At 39.0% G+C, this 17818-nt stretch overlaps 1 protein-coding gene across 10 annotated transcripts in view; it reads right to left on the bottom strand.

Moving 5' to 3' along the window:
* The window catches only part of LOC128685375 (collagen alpha-1(XVIII) chain), an 836546-nt gene that overhangs the window by 133566 nt on the left and 685162 nt on the right, over positions 1–17818 (bottom strand). For all 10 annotated transcript variants that reach the window (XM_070082820.1, XM_070082822.1, XM_070082821.1 and 7 more), the window contains 3 exons: positions 7384–7545; positions 5806–5923; positions 2729–2820 (listed from right to left, as the gene is read on the bottom strand). In XM_070082820.1, coding sequence (XP_069938921.1) covers positions 2729–2820; positions 5806–5923; positions 7384–7545 — 372 coding nt within the window. The remainder of the gene's footprint in view (positions 1–2728; positions 2821–5805; positions 5924–7383; positions 7546–17818) is intronic.

Genomic DNA, 17818 nt, shown 5'->3' with positions numbered 1-17818 from the left:
AGAAATACAATTACGTAGATTATCATACATAGCAGCATACGTATAAAATCTTAGGATAACCCAAAAAAGTCAGGGTCACTTATTTCAATAGTTACCCCTGTATCTGTACCATATGGTGTCCTGTACTGTATGGTACCCTGTATCATATGGTACCCTGTACCATATGGTACCCTGTACCATATGGTACCCTGCACCATATGTTATCCTGTACTGCATGGTACCCTATACCATATAGTACAATGTACCATATGGTTCCCTGTAACATACGATACCGTGTACCATATGGTCAATAGGTGTTGGTGGCATGAGACACCAGCCAAGACTGAGTGAGTGGTGACACAAGCTAGCTACTGACTCAGCAGTTTCCCAGACAAAGTGCTTTGTCATCCACCTCAAGGAACACGTCAGGTTCCCGTACACTTGTAAATATATAATAGAACATTACTAATATACAACATTTTTGCATATTTTTGTTGTAAACAACTATTGTAAACAAAATAATAATGAAAATATTAGTGTTTATTGTGTTGAATACAACAGTACCATATGGTACAATGAACCATATGGTATCATTGTACTGTATGGTACAATGTACCATGTGGTACCATTGCATCATATGGTACCATTACACCATATGGTACCATAAGGTACCATTGCACCATATGGTACCATTGTATCATATGGTACCATTGTACCAAATGGTGCCATTGTACCATATAGTACCATTGTATCATATGGTACCATTGTATCATGTGCCATTGTGCCATATTGTACCATATGGTACCATTGTATCATATGGTGCCATTGTACCATATGGTACAATTGCACCCTATGGCACCATTGTACCGTTGTATTCAACACAATAACCACACTAATATTTTCATCATTTTGTTTACAATAAACTTGTAAACAAGTTTTGTAAGCAATATAATGATAAACAAATTAGTGCAGTTATTGCGTGGAATACAATGAGTGTACACTAATACAATATAGTACATTATACTGGTCTCACAGGCCACAAATGTTATTAGAAAAAGAAAAAATAGAAAAGAAAAGAAAAAAGCATAAAAAACGTAAAATAAAAAAATGGGATTTTGCGGAAGTCACTGATGTTGCCGCCACCCGGTCATTTTGGGTCAACCTCCCGTCGCTGTATCTCAGTAAGTACTGATCAGAAATTTTTGTTTTTTTGTCTTATTACCTTCACAAAAATATACTCTTTAATTCTGTAAGAAAAAATAATTTTTTTTTTTTTTTCAAAATTTCTTAAGGCACTGGAGCACCACTTCAGATTTTGGCCTTGGACCCTTAACCCTTTGAGGGTTGACAGACCCTCTCCGAGACTCGTTCTCAGGGTCGGCCAAATTAAAAAAAAAAAAAAAAAAATTCTTATGAAAAGATAGAGAATCTTTTCCCGATCATAATGACACCAAAAGTATGAAATTTGACGGAAAACTTACGGAATTATGCTCTCGCGAAGTTAGTGGTCTCGGCAATGTTTACGCATCGGCAATTTTGCCCATTTTGAGTCCCATTTTCAGCCAATTCCACTGTACTAGTCGACAAAAAACATGAGTATTTCGCTAGAACTCCATTTTTTCTATCGAATGAGTGCAAGAAACCACCCATTTACCAATTTCAACTATCCAGTACAGTGGTCAGAATTTAGCAATTTTGCCAATTTCACACAAATTTCAAAAGATGCCAATTTCCGAATAGGGTCCAGAATAAACAAGAAAGACATTCCTGGCACTAAAATGACATTTCCTCTGTTCATTAGTCACGTCTCAAGGCCCCTCTTATATTCTTTTGCTTTCCACTTTGAATTTTTATTCTCACAAAAAATAGAAGATTTACTGTTATGCAGACTACTGCATTAGTGTAAAAAATGGTATAAATAATATTAGCGCACTTGTGAAAGAATATTAGACTCACCAGTTGACGTGTATTGGATGCTTGGCATGATTTGTTTACTTTTGAACTTTGGTAAAAATTTAACATTTCTGCTACTTTGAGCTCAATTTCAAGGTACTTTTCATTGTAAAACCAGTCAAAATCATCTCAATTTCTGTAATATGTCTTCCATTCTATAAAATGAGACCAAGAAAACTAAAATACAACAATAAATACCATATGAAAATACAATGCAAAGTCACTGTTTTATTCCAAAAAAACGGTCAAAGTTTTTTTTTTCTCATTATGCACTGTGTGCTGCAGGATTTTTTTTAGACTGTGCACACTGACCACATAGACCCATTCTTTCATATATAGGCCTACCAGTTTTCTCCCACTAGATTTGAGGGCGCTAGAATTTAGGCGTACTAGTACGTCAAAAACCCTGGGTCGTAAGCCGTACTAGTACGGCCGAAACCCTCAAAGGGTTAAGGGGTTAAAAACAGCACAGTAGAGATAAAATAAAAATTTAACTTCAAATAAAAAGCGAGGACACTGAAAATGCATTTGTTGTCAGACAGGCTGGAAAAAGAGACACATAAAAGTATATTTGAAATTAGACAAGGAATATTTCTTAGCACCATCTAAAGGGAGAGTAATAGGCCACAATAACAAACTACGTAATAAAAAAGAAGTGCAGAGAAGATGCTGCAAAATATTTCCTAACTAGCAGAGTGGCAGTATGATTGAATGGGATCCAGTTTAAATGCTGTATACAGATGGGACATCATGAGCATAGTTCTGCTGCTATACTAAGAAGCTGGTTATCATTTACCTGTTCCAAGATGATTTTGCGGTCCTTCTCTGAGAGTCCTCCTGGAGGACCAGGAGGACCAGGAAGGCCCATCCCAGGTTCCCCACGCTCACCTGCAGACACAACAAAACCATACATAAGCTTCAGTTCTAGTGAAGTCTGTGAAAGCATATTAATGCACATAAAATATGCTTTAAATATAAATAAATCAAATAATGCAGTATGATACTGCAACTCCACCATATGACCAATTCCTATGGCCATAGTTAATGCTGAATATATTTATATTTTAAAGACTCTACTAATAGTGGTCCCTTAAGTTACAATATTAATCCATTCCAGAAGTATCGTGCCTCAAAACTATTGTAACTCAAACCCCAAAATACATGGTTTTATGGTAATTCCTTCCAATATCAGGCGATGCAATTTTTACTGTACCTTGGACTTGAAGAGTTGGTGTAGTGGTAGGGGAGGGTGGAGAGGGGCCATTTGTTCCTATTGCTGATTGGCTGTTAAGCCACCACTACCACCAATGCTCCTATTGGCTCAGACACTGCCCAAGAGGCAGGCTACGGCATCACTGGTTAGCTGAGGCCCACCAATGTGCACCAACCATTGTACACATATCGTATCTCAATTTTTTAATTACAACTCAAAACTAAATTCCTTAATAAAGGTCAATCATAACTCAAAATTATTATAACTCAAGGGACCACTGTACTTACTCTTTGCAATTGGTCCAGTATTCCAACTTTGTACTCTGTATATATGGTACCTGTATACTGAAAATTATCTCTCTCTCTCTCTCTTGATATGAATGCACTGAGAGCAACAGCGTATATAAAATTAGAGGAAGAAATTTGACAGAGATGACACAGTAAAGAAAAAAAATATTGAAAATAAACTTTTACTGGGAAAACATATTGCTTTCTGAAGTTTTATTGACCCAGCAAAACCTATTTCAGCAATGTGTCATCCTCATATCCGACATAGACAAGGATGTCAGCCACAACACCGTGTCTTCCATTGCAGACACTGCAAGGCTCCAGGCGGACATCAACCAAATCTTTCAGTGGGCTGCAGAAAACAATATGAAGTTCAACGATGAGAAATTTCAATTACAGTGGACCCCCGGTTAACGAACTTTTTTCATTCCAGTAGTATGTTCAGGTGCCAGTACTGACCGAATTTTTTCCCATAAGGAATATTGTGAAGTAGATTAGTCCATTTCAGACCCCCAAACATACACGTACAAATGCACTTACATAAATACACTTACATAATTGGTCGCATTTGGAGGTGATCGTTAAGCGGGGGTCCACTGTACTCAGATATGGTAAACATGAGGAAATTAAATCTTCATCAGAGTACAAAACAAATTCTGGCCACAAAATAGAGAGAAACACCAACGTCAAAGACCTGGGAGTGATCATGTCGGAGGATCTCACCTTCAAGGACCATAACATTGTATCAATCGCATCTGCTAGAAAAATGACAGGATGGATAATGAGAACCTTCAAAACTAGGGAGGCCAAGCCCATGATGACACTCTTCAGGTCACTTGTTCTATCTAGGCTGGAATATTGCTGCACACTAACAGCACCTTTCAAGGCAGGTGAAATTGCTGACCTAGAAAATGTACAGAGAACCTTCACGGCACGCATAACGGAGATAAAACACCTCAATTACTGGGAGCGCTTGAGGTTCCTAAAACTGTATTCCCTGGAACGCAGGAGGGAGAGATACATGATTATATACACCTGGAAAATCCTAGAGGGACTAGTACCGAACTTGCACACGAAAATCACTCGCTACGAAAGCAAAAGACTTGGCAGACGATGCAACATCCCCCCCCAATGAAAAGCAGGGGTGTCACTAGCACGTTAAGAGACCATACAATAAGTGTCAGGGGCCTGAGACTGTTCAACTGCCTCCCAGCATACATAAGGGGGATTACCAACAGACCCCTGGCAGTCTTCAAGCTGGCACTGGACAAGCACCTAAAGTCGGTTCCTGACCAGCCGGGCTGTGGCTCGTACGCTGGTTTGCGTGCAGCCAGCAGCAACAGCCTGGTTGATCAGGCTCTGATCCACCAGGAGGCCTGGTCACAGACCAGGCCGCGGGGGCGTTGACCCCTGGAACTCTCTCCAGGTAAACTCCAGGTTTCTTCATACTTGTCAAAAAGTTCTTCATTTGGACACAAACCCATATTGAAGAGAAAGTACAGTGGAACCTTGGTTTTTGTCATTAATTCGTTCCAGAAAGTCTGATGAAAACAGAATTCAATGAAAACTGAAGCAATATTTCCTATAAGAAATAATGTAAATCCAATTAATCTGTTCCACACACCCAAAAGTATTAACAAAAAAATATATTTTATAGAGAATAACTATAGTTTTACATACAGAAAACAATGAGAAATAAATATGAAGGACTAATGAAATGGACAAATGAACATTTAACATCACTTTTACCTTTATTGAAGACTTGTTGGCATATGTAATATGGCAAAGATCATTACCACCCTCTACCACCATCACAACCACTGCCACCCTCTACCACCATCACTACCACCCTCTACCATCATCACTACCACCCTCTACCACCATCACTACCACCCTCTACAAAGGTAGAGGATGGTAGTGATTATTTCCCCACAAAACTTTGCAACTCATTCCACTTTCGTACTTTGCTACAAGTTCCTTCTTGACTTTTATCGTGTTTCTCGCCTTCTTTTTGAAAGGGCTGGCACTCGAAACTTTCTTTGGCCCCATGGTGGTTTATTTAGCAGTTGCACTCAATAAACAAGCACAAAAAAAAATGGATTCTTAAGAAATGTTTCGGATGAACGCGCAAGGTAATGCTCACTCAATGAGAAACAAAGCCAGACTGACTCAAACACATGGGATGCTTTGTGTGGGCATTGGCAGGTGGACACATTCGGTACAGAGGACCATTGTCAACTCAATGAAAACCGAGGTGATAAACGAAAACTGGGACAAAATTTTGACAAAAAAGTCATCAAATACATCTACTGTATTTTTATACTGGCAAGCAAATGTACATTTAATATTCACCCATCCACCCTCACAACTCACCTTTCTCACCCTTGGCTCCTGGATCAGATGTAAGCCCTGGGGGCCCTGGGGCACCATTTATGCCTGGGGTGCCTGGTTCACCCTTGGGACCCATCACACCTCGCTTCCCAACAGCTCCCTGAAGGTGGGAAATCAAAAATACATACTGTTAATATACACCTACCATCCGACTTACGACCTGCTCGACTTACGACCACTCGACTTACGACCGTGTTTTTTATGCCAAATTTCTGGGAAATAAACAACTATTTTTGTTGTACACAGTGTTTATCCTAAACCTTACAGTATAAAATACAGTACTAACAGCATAAAAAGTAAAGTAAAACATGAAATACCAAAATAAAACAAAATAAAGTCATTACAAAAATGTTTTGTTGATATTCAGTAGTAAAGTTCGACTTACGACCGGTTTCTTGGAACGGAACTCGGTCGTAAGTCGGATGGTAGGTGTATTTGCAATATTCATTGTAATGGAAATTTTCTTTACTTTCCACAATGGGATGAAAGAATGAGGCTAGAGGTACAGAATGTGACTAAGTCATAAGCAGTAGTAATTGAGACATAATAAGAAAATATTTGATATGGTACATGTATTTGAAATAAAGAAGGGGGTAAGGATGCTGTAGTTCGGAGGGTCATGTGAACTATGATATCAGCACACTTCTGGCAAAATGGAGAGTGACCAAATGATGGTTAATGTGTTTCCTGTTTCATGAGTCATTATACCTTGGTGAGAGATGGCTAATGAATTAAAAAATTAATAGAAACACTAATAACAATAGGAATACTGAAATTTTTTTACTGAAATATTTAAAACATGTAAACCTGTGGAACAAGATAGGACAGTATCATTAAAGACAAATGACTGTTTCAACAGGACAAACGCTGGGCTACAGATGCAGTATGTACTTCGAAATAACTGGAAACCGCACAGTCCTTTTGACACTCTACCAGAAGGGGGAGGTGGCCCTGATGCTGATGAAAAGTTCTTGATCTAAGGAAGTGGAGCCCCCTCCCTTTACTGAATCAAACTTGATGTCTCCAGTCCCCAAAGCATTATATGACCAATAAGAATTTAATGCTTCCAGATTAATATAATAACAATAATCTCCTTTCAGCACTAACACAATAGGGGTTTGAATGCTATATTGGCAAAACAGCTAATAAGTAGGCTAATAAAAAGATTATTTTCATTTAATTTGTAAATGAAGTGTGCTACATCTCCTGTCTTAAAATAGTTGTGTTTTTAACTAAATATTGCACAATATGACCATACAAAATGCAATGAAGTTTCATAAAGTAAAATTTCATACAAAAATAACTTTTCTCCACCCTTCAAGGGTGGCTCCAAGGAGCTGGAGCTACACACCCATTCCTTGAATCACACACCTGATTATTTCCCATTTCCCAGGCACTGTATGACCCTATGGGTTTAGTGCTTCCACTAAATACAATAATAGCATGACACCTATGGGTTTAGTGCTCCCACATGAATATTATATTGTGAAATAAGCAGGAGAAAGAGAAAAATAACAAAAAAGCACCACAACATTGTAGGCAAAAGGAACATAGGCTCACCCTTTCTCCCTTATCCCCATCACTGCCAGGGCTGCCCTTCTCTCCTTTAGATCCAGGGTATCCACGGGGTCCCCTTATACCCGCTGCTCCAGGCTCACCCTTCTCTCCTGGGGAGCCTGGGGTGCCTGGTCTGGCAGGTGCCATGGCCATACCTCCATCAACCTGTGGACAAGTGTGGGTAATGTGCTCTGCAATTGTAATGAATCTATGAGTTTCAGTAACTAAATAAGTTATAAAGCAGTACATACATATATTTTAGAATGATTCAGAAGAAGAAAATAATTAATGTCTCTGAATGATACATCTACTAATAAAACTGGCCCATCACAGTATACACATTCATCTTTTGGTTAAAGAAATCTGTATATTAATTAAATGTAAGACAATAATTTGGGAGAAACACTGAACTTTATTTAACAAGTAAATCTTGCAAACCATAAATTATGCAATTATGTGATGCATAAATCAAAATAAGAAATAAGGCAGGTACTGTAGTATTAACTTTTAATCAGCATAACATGCTTCAAAATTATTCATTTTATTAAAGGAACATACAGTTTTATAATATACAGTACTGTATTAAGTTTTTTGCAAACAGACATAACTCATTTATTATTCAGAACTGATTTTAAGAGTTCAAAACACTGCAGGGGCAGCAGTAAATAGGGGTGTTACAATTCTTGAGAAGAGGGGAACTGAAGTTTCAGAAAGGAAAATATTTAACCCAAAGTTGGCTTATCGATACGTAAAGTATAATACAAAAGTTGATTAAGGCTCGACAAATAGTCGATCATATAAGTAACACTTGTCATGAAGTTTAGTGTTTTCTTGTGAGTATAATAATGACGACAGTAAGCTGCCATATACAGAAGACCTTTATATTACATGGTAGTTACATTCCTAAAAACGCCATGTTAGTTAAAACCGTTTCAGATAAACTGAAGACCTTATGGGAAAAATAGGGTTGTTCCTATGAGCTCACCAAAAAGCCAAACAACTTTGTTTTAGACCAACAGATTTTACAAAAATGAAAGTGAATATGTAACTGTATTTCACTGTCATGATATAGTATTATGTTTTTAGTGCTTAAGACTACAAATGCAACAGAAATACAGTGGACTCTTGGCCAACGCTGGCATCGTGTAACGTTAAATCCGACTAGCGATACATTTTAACGCAAAAATTTTGCCTCGATTAGCGCTAAAAAACTCGACCAACGCGATTCGTTCCGTCCGAGGCGCATCCACTTGTGGCCAGTGTTTACAAGCCAGCCAGCCACTGCGGTCCCATCCAAACATACAATCGGAACATTTCATATTATCACAGCGTTTGTAGTGATTGCACCTGCAAAATAAGTCACCATGGGCCCCAAGAAAGCTTCTAGTGCCAACCCTACAGCAAAAAGGGTGAGAATTAATATGGATATGAAGAAAGAGATCATTGCTATGTATGAAAGTGGAGTGCGTGTCTCTGAGCTGGCCAGGTTGTACACAAAACCCCAATCAACCATCGCTACTATTGTGGGCAAAAAAACGGCAATCAAGGAAGCTGTTCTTGCCAAAGGTGCAACTATGTTTTCGAAACTAGATCGCAAGTGATAGAAGATGTTGAGAGACTGTTATTGGTGTGGATAAACGAAAAACAGATAGCAGGAGATAGCATCTCTCAAGCGATCATATGTGAAAAGGCTAGGAAGTTGCATGACGATTTAATTAAAAAAATGCCTGCAACTAGTGGTGATGTGTGCTAATGCTAGTGGTGATTGCAAAGTGAAGCCTTTATTGGTGGATCACTCTGAAACTCCCAGAGTGTTCAGGAAAAACAATGTCCTCAAGGACTTGACACCTCAAGTCCTAATAAACACTAACACCATCCACACTCTCCCCATCCCATCAATCATCACCAGATCTTCATTAAAGGTAAGTGTCAATTATTCTATTGTTATTAATCTATTGTTATTGTAATTATTCTATTGCATTAAACTTAATATTTCATGTGGTAAAAAAATTTTTTCATACTTTTGGGTGTCTTGCACGGATTAATTAGATTTCCATTATTTCTTATGGGGAAAATTAACTCGACTAACGATAATTTTGACTAAAAGGACACAAGTGCAACTAATGTGACATTTTATTGTGCCACAATAAAATGTCACATTAGTTGCACTTGTGTCCTTTTACTTTACATATTGTCGGTAATTCTACCAACATTATTACGATAATTTTGACTAACGATGAGCCCTCAGGAACGGATTAATATTGTTGGTCGAGGGTCCACTGTAGTAGTATTTCTTACCTTAAATTGTAGGTGCTGGTGTTTGTGGATGATTGTGAAGGGAGTGGAGATGCATGGTTTGGCCTTACTGGGCTGAGATGGATGGTTGTTGGTTGTTGGCAGAAGTGGATGGTACAGAAGTTTTGGTACTAAAGTCGATGGTTGTATTGGTGTGTGCACAAATTCTGTAATGGATTACTGGGATCATTTACCCTGCAGTACATTATACAGCTGATGGAAAGGCATCATTAGCTGGTCTAGACCCAGTTTCAAAACACTGCTTCTAGATTTGTCAGGGTCCTTTTCAGTGAAAAAGTTTGCCAGTTTATCAGTAACATTGAACTGCTCACGTAACTGCTGCGATGTTAACTGTTTTTCTTCAGGTTCTTCATCTTCTGTTATGTGGCTCACTTGTATCTGTGCAATGAGCTCTGCCAACATTTCCTCTGGACTCCTGTCTTCGTCATCATCATCTTCTAAGGCTGGGACCAGGGTGGTGGGGGGTGGCAGGGGTGGTGTGGGTGGTGGGGTGGCAGGGGTGGTGGAGGTGGCGGGGGTGGCAGATGACGGTAGGTCTCTCTAGTTGACTCAATGGTCTAATCCACAGCCAGGCAGAGGCCTGAGTTGGGGAAGTATCCCACAGGCAACATTCCAATTTTTTTCCCCTCCCACAACCGAACCGTGTTAAGTTAATTTTACGAAGTGTTGTATAAAATTGTGCCGCAATTTTTCAATAATGCAATAACCAAAACGTACCAAATAAAATCACGTAATATAATGGTCTACTATATACATCAGCATGCTAAATGTCTAAACTTTTTAAGAAAATTCAATGGATGTTTGGTTAATGGTAAATGGCAGTGGTTAGTTTCTTCACCCTAACTCTTTATAAAATTCAAAAGGATACATACCAATTTCCTCAATATGCACTATCTGTAATGTTACCATATCTAATACAATTTAGGCTAGATAAGATCTTAACATGAGAAAAGAAATGTATTTATTTCCTGCAAAATAGCAAGCTGCATGTCTTGGTATAAAAAAGAGAAATGCATGGCGATAAACTGTTCAATATTGTTATCAGCAAGTTATTCAGGCTTCAACTAGGGCAAAAGTGAAATTAAGAGATTCCTAAATCATAGGAAATATAAATCAGAATGACAAAGTGAGAGGAAATTAGACAAAAAATGCTATAATGTACAGCTTCATTTTAGACTACTGTCACCCATTTATATACAGTAGGGTCTCATTTACATGGCAGGTTAGGTTCCAGGCTACCACTGAAAAATGGACATCACCAGAAAGCAGAACACCATTTTTTCCACTTATAAATGCATATAAATGCCAGATAACAAGTTTACGCTAACATATATTAAGTTAGCAATAGAATTAGGCATTAAAAACAATAAAAAGAAAAATTTACACACAGTACACTCATTACTTGCCTCAAAATAATTGTAGGCTTAATGCAAGGTGAGGGGTGAGTAGTATTTATTGTAAGAAGTCAGGTGTGGGAGATATGGTAGCCAGCCAGGCCACCCCACCCATATGTAATATACTACGACATTTAAAGTGCCCCCAGAGTAATAAAATGCATATACAGTACACACATTACTTACCTTAAAATATTTGTGGTCTTAATGTCGGGCGAGAGGTGAGTAGTATTTATTTGTAGAAAGTCAGGCGTGGGAGGTATGGTAGCCAGCCAGGCCACCCCACCCACTCGTAATATACTACGACATTTAAAGCGCCCTAGAGCAATAAAATGCACATACAGTACGCTCATTACTTACCTTAAAATATTTGTAGTCTTAATGTAGGGTGAGAGGTGAGTAAACAAGGTAAAACAAATAAACAAATGAGAGAAAATGAGTAAATGAGAGAGGAGAGAGATGCGGAATATGTAAACAAGCAGATGAACGCATCTGGTTTCAGTTCATGCAAGTTCTTGTATGCGTAACATCTCATATTTATGTTAATTTATTCTACTGTGGGGTGTATTTATCATGTTTATTTGATACGTAGACTGTTTATAATGCAATTTTGAAAAAAATTATCATAGATGGATTATTGAAAATGTTTATAATAATGTAATACTGCATCTCCTCACTTAACGATGGAGTTCCATTCCTAAGACCTTGTCGGTAAACAAATTCATCATTAAGTGAGGAACATACTATAATGGTAGTGGGTTTGTGTCAACCATCTTTGGTATTGTTTTAATGTCACCTTTGCACCATTTATAACATTTCTGGTATAGTTTTAAATGTTTATGCAGTAGTGTACTGTGTATATTGTAATACTGGTCAGAGCCCATCATAAGTCCGAATCATCGGTAAACAAATACGTCGCTAATTGAGAAGAGGCAGTATACAACATTTAATGTGCCTCAGAGTGATTATTATTTTTTATTATTATTTATTATCACACCGGCCGATTCCCACCAAGGCAGGGTGGCCCGAAAAAGAAAAACTTTCACCATCATTCACTCCATCACTGTCTTGCCAGAAGGGTGCTTTACACTACAGTTTTTAAACTGCAACATTAACACCCCTCCTTCAGAGTGCAGGCACTGTACTTCCCATCTCCAGGACTCAAGTCCGGCCTGCCGGTTTCCCTGAATCCCTTCATAAATGTTACTTTGCTCACACTCCAACAGCACGTCAAGTATTAAAAACCATTTGTCTCCATTCACTCCTATCAAACACGCTCACGCATGCCTGCTGGAAGTCCAAGCCCCTCGCACACAAAACCTCCTTTACCCCCTCCCTCCAACCCTTCCTAGGCCGACCCCTACCCCGCCTTCCTTCCACTACAGACTGATATACTCTTGAAGTCATTCTGTTTCGCTCCATTCTCTCTACATGTCCGAACCACCTCAACAACCCTTCCTCAGCCCTCTGGACAACAGTTTTGGTAATCCCGCACCTCCTCCTAACTTCCAAACTACGAATTCTCTGCATTATATTCACACCACACATTGCTCTCAGACATGACATCTCCACTGCCTCCAGCCTTCTCCTAGAGTGATTATTGTTGTGTATTATTATTATTATCATTATTAATATGGCATCCTCAAGATTAATAAGACACTCTTAGTGATTTTAATTGTACCTGCATGCCAGCCCAGTGTGTAAGTTTATTTAGATACAGGTACACAAAAGGAAAACTATCAGAGTATGTATATATAAAACATGAAATCACTTTAAAACATTTGAAATTCTGGAAAGTTTCCAGACATAATGGAGAGACGCAGTGCTCACGGAGCCCAGGGAGAATGTAAACAAACTTTGTGAGGAATGGTGAACGCATCAGAAAGTCATGTGAGGGGAGCCGTATAGCGAGTTTAAGTCATAATTTGATATGTCCATATTAGTGGAATGCCGTAAGGCAAAATGCTGTAAAGTAGGGCCCTACTGTATAGGTACAGTATTAGAGGGAAAATTAATCAAGTGTTGTAATAATTCTTGATAAAGTAAATGTGAAACAAATATTGTAGTGGAGAAGTGACCAGAAAGAACTATGATACACTGAGGGCAGCCAGACATGAGGAAGGTGAAAAGCATAGTAAGAAGCTGGAGAAAACAGTAACACATGAAAGAGATTAAGCTTTTATTATAACAACAGCATTTCTCAAGTTATGAAGAAAACATATCACCTACTCCTTATATAGGCTCACCCATATTTTACATCATCAGCCCTCATCTATGAAGCAGCCCAAGTACACATGACCCAGATCCTCAACCTCACTCTTCACTTGACTGGGCAACCTATACATAAAGAGTATACTTGGAGGGGGGGGGGGATTCCTAGAAGGGGGGTTCGGGGGTCAACACCCCCATGGCCCGGTCTGTGACCAGGCCTTGTAGTTGACATGTTTTCAGTATAAAAGGCTAAAGCTCTCTTAAAACAGAATGTCATCATAATCAAGGATCACGTTGTTCTCCAAAATTTGTAATAATTTAGGGTTAAGAATTAATCTAAGTTTGCCCGAAATGCCTAGCCATGCTAGGTGTTCTAGTGGCCCCCTCTGTAATTAGTATTTTATTACATGTAAACCACACAATAACCAAAATCTGTAAACCCTGTATTGTAATCCTTATAGAGAATAAACTTTGATTTGATTTAATTTGATTTGGTTTGTAATCTATTAGTCAGCTCACTGTTTCTTCTACTACAGCTGATGCCACAGTCTTAGGATATTATTCATGACAGTTTAGAGGTTGAAGCTCATAAGTGGTGTCCAAAAGAGAGTGAGTAACATTTACATGTGTTATTAATAAGATTCTTCCAGTGACTGAATGCGATATGAGCCTAATAATACTGAACTATGATAAAATCAGAGCTTACTGTAATATTTTAATGAAATAAACACAAAATTTTAAAATATTCAATATTATTAGTATTACCTTTCGATCTTCAAACAACAAATGATTTACCAGTGCTAAAGAAAAATGTTTTGAGGGTTAGTGGCTTGAAAATTAAGCAAGCATGTGTGAACATGTAAGATTCAAGCGAGTGAAAACCAGTAGTTTTTGGGATTTGACGTGCTGTTAGAGTGCAAACAAGGTAACATCTATGAGGGGATTCAGGAAAACCAGTAAGCTGGGCTTGAGTTTTAGAGGAAGAAAGTGGTGCCTGAACTCTGAATAATGGGCAGAATGTTGAAATTTGGTGCATTATTGTAAGTGTGATGTTCATGCTCTTCTTGAAGACAACTATGGAATGAGTGATATTGGATGTGTTTTTCTTCTTTGGATTACCCTGCTAGGTATGATATGGCTGATGTAATAAAAAACATCAAATATAAGTTATAGACTAAAGCTGATAAAAGATAATGGAAGGCTACCTAACCCATTAACTGACATAAGAAGAGAAAATAATGACAGATTAGGAAAGAAGAGCTGAAAAGAATTAAAAAAATTCCTGTATGATTAGTGTGGTAGATGAACAGGATGGACTACAAGACATGGATGTGAGTCCTACAACCACTTGAATCTTTAAAAAACTTTTAACCTCTTCAAGGGGGAAGGGGCCTTGATGCTGGTTAAGTGTTCTTGATCCACCTAATTAGAGCACCCTCTGCTTCTTTGGATCAAACCTGAATAACTCTTATTAATCCTTTGACTGTTTCAAGCCCAATTCTGAAACTGTCTTCCTATGTCGCAAAATATTCGAAAAAAAAAAAAATTCTTACCAAAATGTTAGGATTAATTTGCTGAGTGTTTTAAGCCTAAAAAAAATTTTGCAATCAGTACTTACCAAGATGTAGAGGCGTAAAGCTGGCAACAGCGGCGAATGCCGCTCACCCAGTAAACTTTTTTTTTTTTACTCCCATTCAAAGATTTCTTGATTTTTCCACTACATACTTTATTTTTTCAGGTACCTTATGTGGCATGTAAGACCAAAGTAAGGTGTAATGTATGCACATATATACACTCATATGCAACAAAATAAGTGCACAAACACTGTTATCAATACAGTGGACCCCCGGTTATTGGTCGATTCTGTTATCATCCAACTCGGTGATCGGTCGGTTTTTCAGCACCCGGTTATCGGCCGTTAATTCGGTGATCAACCATTTGGGACGCATTCATCTGCCAGCTGGGACCATTTGTGCGTCAGTTTGGCTGTGTCTCTCGGTGGATGAGGAAGCTTCTGCTCATACATCCAAACATTTTGTTTATTTCCCACTGTAGTTTGTGTTATTTTTGCAGTGCAACTGCAAAAACTATTATTAATACGATAGAATTGAAGAAGGAAATAGTACAAAAATACCAGAGTTGAAGCAGTAGTGAAAGAAGTGGTTGAGGCATCGTCAGTCAGTGTGGCTTTGTTTATGCTGGAGTGAGCATTAGTCTCCACACGCTTCTAAACATTTTACAATAATTCATTGTGTTTGGTGCTTGTAGACTGAGTGCAACTGGAGTGGCAGAGGCATTGGTAGAGGCAGTGGTAGAGGTAGCGGTTGAGGCAGCAGTTGAGGCAGTGGTTTTTAATAACATGTTATTAATAATATAATAATAATAATAATAATAATAATAATAATATGTTATTAATAATAACATATATCTTATTCAGTACCACTGCCTCAACCGCTGCCTCAACCACTGCCTCAACCGCTGCCTCAACCACTGCCTCAACTGCTGCCTCAACCACTGCCTCAACCACTGCCTCAACCACTGCCTCAACCGCTGCCTCTACCACTCCAGTCGCACTCAATCTACAAGCACCAAACACAATGAATTATTGTGAAATGTTTGGAAGACTAATGCTCACTCCAGCATAAACAAAGCCACACTGACTGAGGATGCATCAAACACTTCATCCACCACTGCTTCAACCTTCATATTTTTGTACAATTTCCTTCAGTTCTATCATATTATTATTATTATTAGCAGTAGCAGAAATGTTTGATTCTTTGCCGTGTTCAAGAGTAAACATATAATGTCACCGTCCAATATCTGTCCGAATAGCCATTCCAATATTCAGTCATGAATGGGTTGACATTATTTATACTGTAGTTTAATAGCAAATAGTGAACAAACAAAACACTCACCACACTGAGTGGTGGGAGGGCTGGTTGCCAGTTGTGGGGGTCGGAGGGAGGGTAGCAGGGACTCGCGAGTGGAGGGAAACTTAAATATGATTTGGCGGCTGGGAACTTGGTGGTTGGGAATTTGGTGGTTGGGAATTTGGCGGCTGGGAATTTGGTGGTTGGGAATTTGGCGGTTGGGAATTTGCGAATGTGTGAAGCCCGCGAAAGTTGAAAACACGAGTGTTGAGGGAGACCTGTATATTATTATACTATTATTATTATTTATATTATTATAATACATATAATTATTATTATTATTATTATGTTAAGAAGCATCTTTCCATCATACACTGCACAAGTTTCAATAAGATAGTCCAACAAACAAATGAGATACAATTCCCTAGATCAAGAGCAAGAGCCCCTCCCCAGCATCAAGGAACCTGCCTTGAAGTCTGCTCACTTATGGAAATTTTGCTCGAGTATGGAAGCAAAAAACTGACCCATCGACTGTTCGTATTTGGAAAAACTTGCACGTGGATGCGCTCGCAAGTAGAGGTTCCACTGTATATATGCCCCTTGCCAAGATATGTTCCATCAATGTTCTAACCACCTCACCAGAGATACCCAATAACTTCCTGGTATCTCTCAATGCATTACTGCCAGTGTACACAATTATATCCAAAACCAGACCACTTCTGCAATCACACAGTACAAATAACTTTATACCAAAGCATTTCCTCTTGCTTGGTATATACTGCTTGAACAACAGTCTACTTTTGAACAAAATCAAAGACTCATCAATAACAAGCTTCCTGAAGGGATAAAAATACTTACAGCACTTTTGTTTCAGGTACAGAAACACATTTCTGATTTCATATAACCTGTCATTTCTGTCAGGCCTTGTTTTCTCTGCGAAGTGTAGTATTACCTGGAGTTTACCTGGAGAGAGTTCCGGGGGTCAATGCCCCCACAGCCTGGTCTGTGACCAGGCCTCATGGTGGATCAGAGCCTGATCAACCAGGCTGTTACTGCTGGCTGCATGCAATCCAACGTACGAGCCACAGCCCAGCTGGTCAGGTACCGACTTTAGGTGCTTGTCCAGTGCCTGCTTGAAGACAGCCAGGGGTCTATTGGTAATCCCCCTTATGTATGCTGGGAGGCAGTTGAACAGTCTCGGAAATCGATTCACTGGTCTGTCATCCAGTACGTGGTGACAGTGTGCTTATACACATGTGACGTAAGCATTACTGTGGCAAAGAACAGGTACATCTCTGCCACAGTTGTGTCCTTCCACTGGTGTTGCCATGACCTTGGTGAAAGAACCGTGTTTGCCATGGTGTACTCGTAGTATGTGTTGCCTTCTCTGACAATAATTTCCATAAGGGGTTCATCGAAGAATAACTGAAAGAATTCTAGTTCAGTGGCATTATTCCCAAGTGTACACGATGGCTGTATTCCACTTTGTGTTTCATCAAAGTCATGGGGATTCGGAACAAAATTGGCACCTTCCTGCCAATCCCAGATGCGGTCTGCTGGTGGGTACTGGATATTGATAGGTGGTTGTGCAGGTTGTGGGAGTGTGGGGGTGGTTGAGGCTGGTTGTGGCTGTGCTGAGTTAGCATC

This window comes from Cherax quadricarinatus, chromosome 8, assembly GCF_038502225.1.
Source record: "Cherax quadricarinatus isolate ZL_2023a chromosome 8, ASM3850222v1, whole genome shotgun sequence".
NCBI lineage: Eukaryota > Metazoa > Arthropoda > Malacostraca > Decapoda > Parastacidae > Cherax > Cherax quadricarinatus.
The sequence above is the reverse complement of the archived record's forward strand: the minus strand, read 5'-3'. Positions and strand labels throughout refer to the sequence as shown.